At 31.6% G+C, this 11,855-nt stretch overlaps 1 protein-coding gene across 1 annotated transcript; it reads left to right on the forward strand.

Annotated features, from left to right (window-relative positions):
* The first annotated feature begins 8,272 nt into the window (after window positions 1–8,272).
* Window positions 8,273–9,373, forward strand: LOC132740472 (uncharacterized). Its single transcript, XM_060728378.1, has 2 exons — window positions 8,273–8,672; window positions 8,943–9,373. The coding sequence occupies exons 1-2, from the start codon at window positions 8,291–8,293 to the stop codon at window positions 9,335–9,337; spliced, it is 777 nt and encodes a 258-aa protein (XP_060584361.1). The 5' UTR covers window positions 8,273–8,290; the 3' UTR covers window positions 9,338–9,373.
* The last annotated feature ends 2,482 nt before the right edge of the window (window positions 9,374–11,855 follow it).

Here is an 11,855-nt window from a genome sequence, read left to right on the forward strand (position 1 = left end):
GAAATTTTACATTATATACTTTTAACAAGTAAATTATTAACTGTGAAACGGGTGCCCTTTTGATTAACTATACTCACAACTTTTCACAGTAAATTGGCAATAGTCGATGTCACGCGTTATACAAACATATAAACACCGGGTCAAGTAAAGGTCAATGGTTTAATTTACGATCTTGATTGAAATTTGAAAGTACAAAAAATACAACATTTCTTCTGTTTTTCGAATGTTCGTATTCGTTTTTCGATGTTCGATTTCGAATATTCAAATATATTTCCCGCGGGCCCGTATATTAATTCTTGAATCAATCGTTGCTTACATTTTTCAATATGTATAACGAATCAACGAAAATTACATGACGAGGGAACCACCGCAAACATACTTTCTTTTTTCCTTGTTGGTTTTGTTTATCATATTTTACAGAAAAAAATTATTAACAAATTATCGACGGGAAAATATGGGGACAGGGAACATATTCGAATGATGGACCCGATCAATTGTTTTTAATAACTCAGACATGTGTTTTTGAAGGTACTGGAAACTTCTGATATTTTCTCTGTCATTGTAATTCTTTCTCGTTTGTGTGTAGGAAAACGAGCAGTATTTTGTTGTTTTTTTTTACCCGAAACTAATGGCATTTTTGGTAGCTTTGTATGTATTTGTGACTCTCCGAATGGAGGTTGAAAAAGTTTTAAAAATCAAGCTTTTAACAGTTGGCGCCAAAACAAAATAAATTTTGTTTGTTTGAAAAAATTTCTAAACGCATGACAGACACTTTGTCATTTTTGAAAATGCCATAGCTTGCACGGCGTGGTAAGTGATATTTTTTTTAAGGAATCGGGCGGATTCTAGAGTATGCTGCACCTTCATGAAGATTGCCCATATTGGTATATTTTAGGTGTGATTTTGGATGGGTGAGGGTAAATATAAATTGCTGTCAGTCATTTTTTAAGGAGAAATGCATTCAAACTATTATTTTCTTCAATGTATGTCATAAATCATTGAATAATGCTGTGCAACTGGTTATCTGCCTGTGAAACAGATTTTGAAATATTTTGAATTGTGTTTCTAGCCACACAGAATTACAAAATTGTTCATTTTTAGGTCCCCAGCCCCCTTCGTGTTTTGATTTAATGCAAATTGATGAGTACTCTTTAAGGGGCGGTAACTTTTCCATTTTTCGCTTCAACTAGAACATTTCCCCTTTCTTAAATTGAAGTTAATATCCTAAACAAATGATAGTTTAGCGCAGGATTGATTCCGTATGATTTTGATGATGGCCACTTAATTCTTACACTCCTGCCAATCCTGGTAAATATAGTACCATCAGAATAAAATTGAAAATTAAAACATTCCACAGACCATTTTTTAATGACACTAAAACATTTTATAAAAATTGACTATATTTTCCTTTGGATAGATCTAGCAATTTAATAATTAAAAAAAAAATTCAAAGAAAAAAAAATGTTTTTTATTGATAATATTTTGCCATGGCAAACTTTTTTGTAATTGCCATGGACTTGCCATGGTAAATTTTTGCCATTGAATTGCCATTGCAAATTTTTGCCATGGAATTACCATGGCAAATTTGCCATGGCAGAAATTTGCCATGGCATTTCTATGGCAAAAATTTGCCATGGCAAAATGAAAAAATTAGAGATTGCAATAAAAACATAACAATAGCACCAATAACATGTCATAGGATAAGTTTTAGAATGTTTTGAGATGTTTTAGAAAAATAATTGCCATGGCAAATTTGCCATGGTAAAAGTAGGAAAAATCTTGCCATGGCAATTCTAATTTGCCATGTCAAATTATTTGCCATGGCAAAATGCCGAAATACCATGGCAAAACACACTTTGCCATGGCAAATGCAAACTTTCAATGCATTTTTACAAAAAAGTATTAAAGATAGAAAAACATAAGATATTAACTTTTAAACCATTTAGTAAATATGACAATTTAAGATAGTTTTCATTTTTTTAAAGTGCGTAAAAATAGGGGTTGAATTTGCCAAAAACTGGCGCGGCAAAAAGAAACCGGCAGCTATTTTAAACTAAAGGGAAGAACAACCTTAATGTGTAGATGGTAGTAAAGGAAGGAATTTTTGCTGCAACCAAATTTAACAGAATTATGGCCCTTTGTTGATTTTTTCACTATATACCATATAGAAATTTTGTGAATGCAACTTCTTTTAAACCGGATGGCAGATTTTGCAAAAACTTCCAGGGATGAACAACCTTAATGTGTAGATGGTAGTAAAGCAAGGAATTTTTGCTGCGACCAAATTTAAGAGAATTATGGCTCTTTGTTGATTTTTTCACTGTATACTATGTAGAAATTTTGTGAACGCAACTCGTCTTAAACCGGATGGCAGATTTTGCTTAAACTTCCAGGGATGAGCAACTTTAATGTGTAGATGGTAGTAAAGGAAGAAATTTTTGCTGCGACCAAATTTAAGAGAATTAAGGCCTTTTGTTGATTTTAAGTTTTCAACTTGTGGCACATGTAGTCCAAAAAATATTTGACCTAGAGTCATAAGATTGACAGAACAGTGGCGTGTGGGGGCATCCGTGTCCTATGGACACATTTCTAGTTTCTTTATCTTATTGATACATGCATAACAAATATGTTATCTGTATTATGCTAGAATAATCAGCAGAAATAGTTTGCATTTCAAATACCCCAGGCAAGTGATTGCTTTTCAAAGATTCGGCCAATGAAACAGTTACTTCAAACCAAACAGTTATACATGTATTTGGTTAATCGTCATTAAATGAAGGCAGTTGTTATTGAACGCCGCCTTTCCTAGTTGATCTTGTTTATCATATCATATGGTAACACGACCGGAATATTTACAGCCCCGAAAGACTGCCGTATCTCTTCACCACGCAGATGCATGTTTGAGCCTGTTAATGGACGGTGCTGTTGTGCTAAGTTCAAACTACCGTTCATGACCACTAGCACCGGGGAATTAGTTTTTGTTTTTATTCATATAAAAGATCACAAGTGTGATTTTAATGAAGTTTTAATTAAATTGTGTAAAACTAACAATTGTTAGTTTAAACAATTACTGTGTTCGAACCGTGTGGCCAGCACTGTTGGAAGTAAAATGTTTTTCTTTATATTTGATACAAACAAACCTGGAAACAAAGTGATCCCTCGGAAGCATTAATCACAACAAATTACTAGAGAATTGCAGATTCGGTTTGATTGAGTCTGTACATAAGATATAATGTAAAGTGTAACATCCCTCACGCCCCCTAGCACCGACTTGAGCGGTACTCAATTCTCAACACTTAATATTGCTTGCAGAAAAAAATAACAACACTTTTTACAGCCACCACACAGCACTTGCCACCTACTGTTGTGAAGTATAAAAATCTGGAAGCAAATTGATCCCTCAATATCAGATAACTGTCTGCATTGGGCGATATTAGCAAATGATGTTGCAATGAAAAGGGGATATTTTTGGGATGGTACTTATTACAAATGCTATACAGCGGACGCGGTGGCGCTATTAAAGGCCGGGATAATTTTTGTAATGTATGATTTGAAATACAAATAAGTCATTTATTTTCAGAAATTTATATAACTTTAAATATTTAAAAGTGAGGTTTCTATGAATCCTTCATAAACTGGGTGATTGTGACAAAATAACTAAGCTTGTGAGTATGAATTGTGTAATAGTTAAGAAATACTGAGAGAAAGGAAGAGAAGGGTTTTGAAAATGTTCAAAATAACTATACAACATCAAACAAACTCAGAGTATCATTTCAAAAATTTTTAAATTATATTTTGTTTTGCCATCATTTCTTTGTTTTAATAGCATATTTTATTTTAAATGTATAATCGGAAGAAGAATTGTACATGCGTGTCACGCTTTAACTTGGACAATCGATGAACATGCTCAATTAAACGGAGCATATCACATAAAACTTACTCCGAAATTAAGAATATCCGGCTAATCTGTAGTTACAATCAAACGTTTACAGCTACAGACCAACAGGTTGTCTAATCTGCTGTGACAGGTAGTGCACCGTGGAGCTGTAACGATAAAGTTTGTTTGTCTGGGTAAAAAAACCTGCATGTGTCGAGTTCCGGATAATAAATGATATTTATGGGTGTTATAAAGGTCTTCCAAGAAAACTCTATTTTCATAGAGAGATTAAAAAGAATATCCGCGTTCTATGAATTTGTAAGGTTGTTCCTATAACTCCGTGTCCAAAATTAAATCGTCGGTTAACTTGTTTATTAACTTGGAAACAGTTTGTAAATAGATCTAATTGGTGATTTAACAATTTGCTGTTTTAAGTCTACTCACGTTTCCCCTTGTTATAAGATTATAAACACACGTATGTGTTTATAAGATCGTGCGAAGAAATTACATTAATAACATTCAAATGTAATTGATGCGTTAAATTCAATCAAAGTTTTTCCGTATTTTAAACTCCACTACCCCCAAAAATATCAACAAAAAGGCAGGTTTTAAAGGAAATTCTCTGAGGTCTAAAAGCCCCAAAACATTAAATTTGTTTTTTAACAGTGAATTGATCAATAAATGAAAGGTAAGTTATACGTTGAAGGTGTTGAGTATCAGACATAACAACAAACCATGAACTAATTTTATTTGGAAGTTATTGGCAGGTGTCGGTATTACATATATTAATATAGCAGATAACAAAATGTTTTCGCACAAACTATTATCATTCGTCATATAAATGTTCACTTTGTCTAAATCACTTTGATGTTTATTCATTTGTTTTCATGCAACTTTACATAAGAGTAGCCAAATGATACATTTCTTGTTGTTTTTTTTATCAATATTAGAACTACTTTATATGGAAAGACCAATCCACTTTAAAACAAACATTCATTAAATGGTCTTTAAACTATTTTTTAAAGAAACTCAGACGAGCCCCTTTAAACGTTTTTATCCATTATTAACAGTACTCTGTTGTCTCTGTTTTATACATATATTAGACAATGTGTGGACACGGTTATTTTTGTTTTCCGTTGAACTACAACTTGTTCTGTTCTTCATCATGGTGTAAATATATTTTCGGGATCATAGATTATAAAACAATTTAGTCCTGAACACAGAATACTTTTGTGTTCGGTTATTGTACTGTGCGGCGGAGGGGGAAGTCGTGAAATATTCTCATCTTTCAATATCTTTTGCCGGGTCTACTTTTTTTACATACATGTATTAGTTTCCTCGTTCATTTCAAAATATTTTTATTTTTAAAAAGTTTTATTTTAATTTAATGAAAATTAGCATGAATTTGAAGGCATTCTGCTTTTAAATTTTGATACCTATATACGGGTTATTTGTTTTTCGAAGACAGTTAAGTTTGTCTCTCGCTTACTATGTTTGTATTTTTACAAAGGAAAGTTTACAAAGGCAATCACGCTCTATTTTTGTTATAGATAAAAATATCTATTGCAAAGAAAAAACTTAAGGCTTTAACAGCCTGGCTTGTGAATTAATTTCCGATGAAAAAAGTAAAATTCTCAACCTCTGAGACAGATAACACTTGAACGAGATCGACGGCCAAAAATTTTTTTACTTGAGAAATATTTCTGATATCGTAATTTGATATCTCAAATTATATATTTTAATGAGCTGAAAAATTAGAATAGAGAAAAACTTTTTATTTCAGTTGGTATGTCTAAATACAGCTTTCAACAAAGAAAATACATTTTGTCTTCTTTTTTATCTTTTATTGAATTTTCTTCTTTTAAATTGTTAGAAAGAATGAATTTGAAATTCAAACTACTTTACAGCAAATTTCGTAACGAAATATATTGACAAACAGTACGTTATAGTACGTTTCAATTTCATTTAATTTAAAATTAAATTGGGCAAAATTGTGAAATCTACCAAGAATTCAGCGAAAAATATCTGATATATTCACATTGTGAAATTACTTAAACAATTGTACGAGTTTGATTTAATCTAAACATGTCAAGAGAAACACAGTGGCTGTTTCATTTTAAGTTTAAGAAGGTCGAATTCATTTAATTTAAAAGAGCATGTGTTTTTATTTATGTTAAAATTACATTAAATTCAAAATTGCGCTCGCTTTAGCGTAAATATAGTGTTTGATTATTCAAACATAACTCGATATCAGATGAAATTTAACATTTCACATTTTATGACATTTGCTATAATTATATGTTCTCAATATCTCCCTCTTACAGTATGTAAATGTGCTTATGGTAAGAAAAACTTTCTATTTCCATATGTACATGTTTATATACAATTTACACTCAACTTAAGGCCAACTCATTTACTATTCTACCGCGCGAAATGTCTTTAGTTTATTCTTTGTTCTCGCATTTGATTGAATAAAATATTCCACCTGGAAGCTTAAAACCTTAGAAATATCCTCGACTGCATCAGTGGACCAATTTCCCTTCTTCTCCAAAGACAATACACTTACAAGAGATAGATAAAGTATATAAAGGGATGCAACCAATACATTAAATTGTGTATAGATGAGACACGGTTACTCTTCCTACTGGTAAACTTCCACTCAACAAGTGACTTTGGCTATCAGAAGGCCCCTGTCTTTGAGTATAATAATATTATGCATGGTCGTAAAGGTAATACATGTAATGATATGCACATTGCGAAGATGCCATTCGACTTGATTCAGTGACATTTCCAAAAAAAGAATAAAGGTGTTATAATGAATTTTTGTTATTATCTAGACACAATTTAAGTCATTGTAACATGACGAATTATCAATTAATAGAGAAAAAAATTATTGGAATCAAGACGTCTTCTGGTATAAGTAGTTACTGGTATAAGTTGTTATTTTCTTAACTATTAAAACCTCTTGAATATTTTATCCGATTTAATCATATTCAGTTTTATAGTATATGAATTGAAAGAACGAAAAACAATTCTTAACTTTTCAAAATAAGCAATTGAAAAGAAATTTATGAAATCCTTTTTCAAGTTTTTAACATGAACGAACAACATAATTCGGAAGGCATGAGGCTTTTTAGCAATGTAAAATTGATGAAAAAGTTAGCCTACAAAATCATGATAACGAAGAACAGCACTGTCTGTTTAGAATCTGTTTCTTTGAAATTTCTGTTGTTGATAAACGCAAAATTGACGTCAAAATCTTTTCCGCCATCCGTTGGTGCTGTTTCAAAATAATAAATTATTACATTAGCACTATTTCTAAATATGTAAAACAAAAACAGGTTATATTTAATGTGATAAACGTTGATGTGATTTAGAAAAGTAGCACAAACACCAGAAAAATTAAGCAACCATCAGAGGGATGGTTAATAATGTATCTATATACAAAAAGAAAGTATATGTTTACTTACATGAATCTTTTTCATTCATAAATGAAATTCGTCCGAGAAAACAAATGTATTCAGGTTTACATGTACATGTCCCAAAGTAAACAAAAGATGGCAAATAACATGATCTTATTAATCCCGACCCACAGCATGAAATCAATCATTTACATTGTCTGCCGCTGTAACCGTCTGTTGCAAGGTATAAAATGCATGAATATGAATTTCCATTTAAACAAAACTCAATATAATGGGTCAATATAATGACTTATTGTTATAAACAATGATAGATCAAACACCAGTAATTGTATTATGATTATCTGAATTTGACGTTAACACGATAAATAAAATTTCTAAGTTGCATGAATGCTGAAAGAAAACAAAAGCAAACTGAAAACAAACACATAACTTGTAATGCAAACGATGAAAATAAGATGAAGAAAGAACCTTTTAACGTAAACTATTTTACTGGCCGGAATTGTATTCAAATATAGCAAAGATGTTAAACAAAAAGTGTCAGTTACCGTCGTAGAGGCATCTGTGGTCGAGTGGTTAAGATTGTTAACTTTAAGCAACTTGTACCTCACCGCTATGAGTTTGAGACATGAAATGGACTTTGGATTCTTTCATGTGAGAGAGTTATGCAGTTATTGGCGTGGCTAGTTTGTGTAGTGGAACGTTGCCTTGCCTTGTTGATCATTTTTCTCATTTTTTACAATGATTTTATCAACACTCAATTTCATTGAAGCCAAACTTAATATAATGAAATAATAATGAATAAACATTTTAGAGGATGACATTACTAGCATTTTGTGATAACTGATAGTTAAAAAAGCATTGAAATCTAAATCAAATATGATAACTTGCGAAACAACCCTTCTACAAATTATTTCATTACAAGTATCCTAGCATAAAAGACTCCTGCCTTTGAATATCGCAGTAGTTCCTTCGAAAGAGGCAAAACATAAACATGTTTCAACGTTTAGTTACCTTACTGTTTATCACTGCAGTGCTGTCGGAACCAGAATGTTCCAGATTCCACTATGAGGAACAAACTTTAAACAAAATGATTCGACAGGAAATAGCCATGGAAAAACTGCAGGCGGATATGGCGGCAACGCAGCAGCAAGTGTTTGACACCCTGGGAAAGCTGACAGAAACAACACAGCAGCTTAGTGACGACTGGAATAATGAAAAGATAAAATTGGAACGTGAAACAAACGACTTCATGGAGGGAACCAATAAAAGCATTCAGAATGAAATGGCAAAGTTGAAACGTGTGACCAACGAAATGACAGAGGAAACAAATAGAAGTATTCGAAACTTTGCTGCTGATTTAGAAAAACTGAAAGGTAAAATTATCCTTAACTTAGTTGACATTATTTTTAAGCTGATGGTAAAAGAGATAGTGATTGTATACAGTGTTGTATTCATCAACAAGTGTTCCTTCAATTAAAAGAAAAATAGTTTTTCAACAAATTTTATTTAAGTTAGTAAAAATAATGAGTATTAAAGATGAATATAAACTTTGTTTAATCTATTGATATCATATATTTCAATTTAAACATGATTTTGTCACCCACCACATGTTGTTTACAAACATTTAAATTACATTTATCTAGGGCCCACAGTCGCATTCAGAAGTAAGGACCTTGTTGACCTTACACCAAGTTCTGGGGAAACGCTTGTGTTTAAGACGACGACGTTGAACGAAGGTCTCGGGTATGATAACAAGAGTGGGATATTTACAGCACCTGTAGCGGGAACATATACGTTTTCTGTGCAGTTTTGTGTTAGGTATGGGAAAGAAATGTATTTTGCTATAGTTGCGGATGGTGTTGAAATAAAGAAAGGGTGGTTCTATGAAGAGAAATATAATAAATGTTATGCTACAGACACTGTTGCCGAACTTCAAAAAAATTCAAAAGTTTACATAAAGTGTTCTGTCAGAAGTAGCTTATTAGTATTTTCAAGTGACTACTGGAATACATTTTCCGGTGTACTGGTGAAATCGTAAAATTTCAATTTGAAAAAAGAACTTAACGTTACATGTATTTTATATATATATATATTGTTTTTTGTTTCTTTCACCTGATGTATATGTTATATGTTGATGCTGCACATCAAAGACGCCGCCAAATGATGTTAACAGTCAATCAGCATTGAAAATCGTTCTCCATTACAGTTGAATATCCGAAGCACAAATCAATTTTGTCTCCATGTTCTTGGTATATGCTCTTTGTTAAATAATTAAGATGCATATTTTTGTGAAAAAGTAGAACCTACTGCATAAATTCACAAAGTAATGCTATGTCTGAAATTCTGAAATGTTTGTTGCCACAAAGATTGAAACTTCTGGTCGGAGCAAAATAAATTGGAAAATAAATAAAATTGAAATGATTGATATACTTAAAATAAATCTAAGACAATGTCCTATGCTTAATGAGGGTCCTTGGTGTTAAGACATAGAAATCAGCTGTCGCTGTCGAGTACAAACCCCAGACATGTCATCAATGTCCCTAAATGGTTGATAGTAATGCTATGATAATTAATGACAAAGTAATGATAATTTACCCCCATGCAATTAGGAGTATTAGCCAAAGATACGATTTTTATCTAAAGGTAAGGCACTGTACGGCGGCCAATGTTTACCTTTACGAACACTAACCTGAGACAATATGAAAAGGAGGTTAACTCTTTTCAATTTTTTTATTTCATGATTTTTCTTGTATTTTGAATGTAGCAAAAATAATATAACTTAGGATCGAGTATTACAAAGAAGTTTCCATTTATTTAGGGTATGATATATCAAAAACATACACAAAATATGTACACCGACAAGCTGACTCATTTACATGATTTTAGTTCAATTTGTGACAAAACCGTTGAAGCCATTTAAACACTTCACTCTCGAGACCCCTTTCTGAAGTTCAACAGTACCGGTGTAGAATAAGAAAACACGGTCGTGGCCTGAGTAAGTCTCAAACCCACAACCCTGTGTTGAATAGCAAACAACTTACCCACTAGGCATTTGCTTTCTTTTCTATTTTAATTCAAACAAAAAACGGAAATGCATGCATATTTGATCAGACATATAATTAAATATTAGCTAAACACATACCTTATTTGTTAATAAAGGTCATCTTGACATGAAGTAGCCCCTGTTGCCAAGCCATTACACTATACAGGATAATCTTTACATATATTCAATAGGAAGTATAAAGAAGTAGTGAATATTTCACGAATTAAAGCGCTCTAAGAGATGCAACTTATATTGTCAACTGTTTAGGAATGAAACGCGTTTATTTCCCTTGTATTATCTTACCGGTTTATTTTATTATTACACAAACTCACAAAAGAATGTAGTTCGTTTCAGGACGGAATCTTCAAATCTTCTATGAATAACATACTAAAATGAATGGTTCAATACACTGCTTATCTGTTCATTTCACTTGTTGCTCTTTTGTAGATAATGTAAATGGTATTCTTGCATGTTTGCAATATCCTTTTTATTTAACAAATTTCACGTTTTATCGTCTATAAAGCATAACTTTGATAATTACACTGTATTTCACTGACATAAATCTAATTTTAATAATAATGTTTATTCATTTTAACAAAAATGCTTTTAAAATTTTAAAGAACTTAAGTAGAACAACATTCTTCTCAAATTTTTCAGGTATGACCATCCTTATGCGATACCTTCCTAAAACAGATTATTTACCACTAGATATCATTGTGTAAATGAGGCACAAGTTTCATATAATGGTATCGATGAAGAAACATTTCATTTACCTATGAAGGTATTTATTATTCACTGTAATTATTACAAAATGAATCTTATGTTGTTTACTTGCTGTAAACTTAAAATGGAAATAAAAGTTTGAAAACCTTGTAGAAATATAATTTACAGGTATTCAACATTTTTTCTTATTTTAAACATTCTAAAGATAACCATTGATAATGTTCTTATAACATTTTCATTTTGTTATGTTAATAGTTCAGTAAATTTAGATATATTTTATCTTTTCCTAAAATATATATTTATAAGCTGCTTTCCCAAAGCATTGTACATTGGACAGTCTAACTATACATGAAATCAATTAAGAGCAAATATTACATTTACTTTCTAAATATAAGGAATTGCTTCAGGTTTATGCCATCTACCAGTTCCTACTTTTTTATGTGAAGAAGTCCTGAAACAAGAAAAAGATTTCCTAAGCCATTGACAGATATGATCGAAAGCCAAAATCACAAAACAATACACAACTTGCTCTTGCTCTTGGAGAAGCTCATAGTGCTGTATGCCAATTTTGTGTTAATCTTTATTTTACTACTGCTAAACTATATTTACATCTCCAACATATAGATTAATCCATACGGTTGACTTATTTTGTACTACGAGGTATAGTCAAAAAGTTCCCGGGCTCTTACGATAACTTTGTTATTTTGTGTATGTTTATATAATGACATATATCAAATTTAGAGAAATCGCTGCATGAATATATAAGAGTCAGTGCTTTTCATAAATGTAA

This window comes from Ruditapes philippinarum, unplaced genomic scaffold, assembly GCF_026571515.1.
Source record: "Ruditapes philippinarum isolate M1 unplaced genomic scaffold, ASM2657151v2 ctg550_1_1_1_1, whole genome shotgun sequence".
Classification (NCBI taxonomy): domain Eukaryota; kingdom Metazoa; phylum Mollusca; class Bivalvia; order Venerida; family Veneridae; genus Ruditapes; species Ruditapes philippinarum.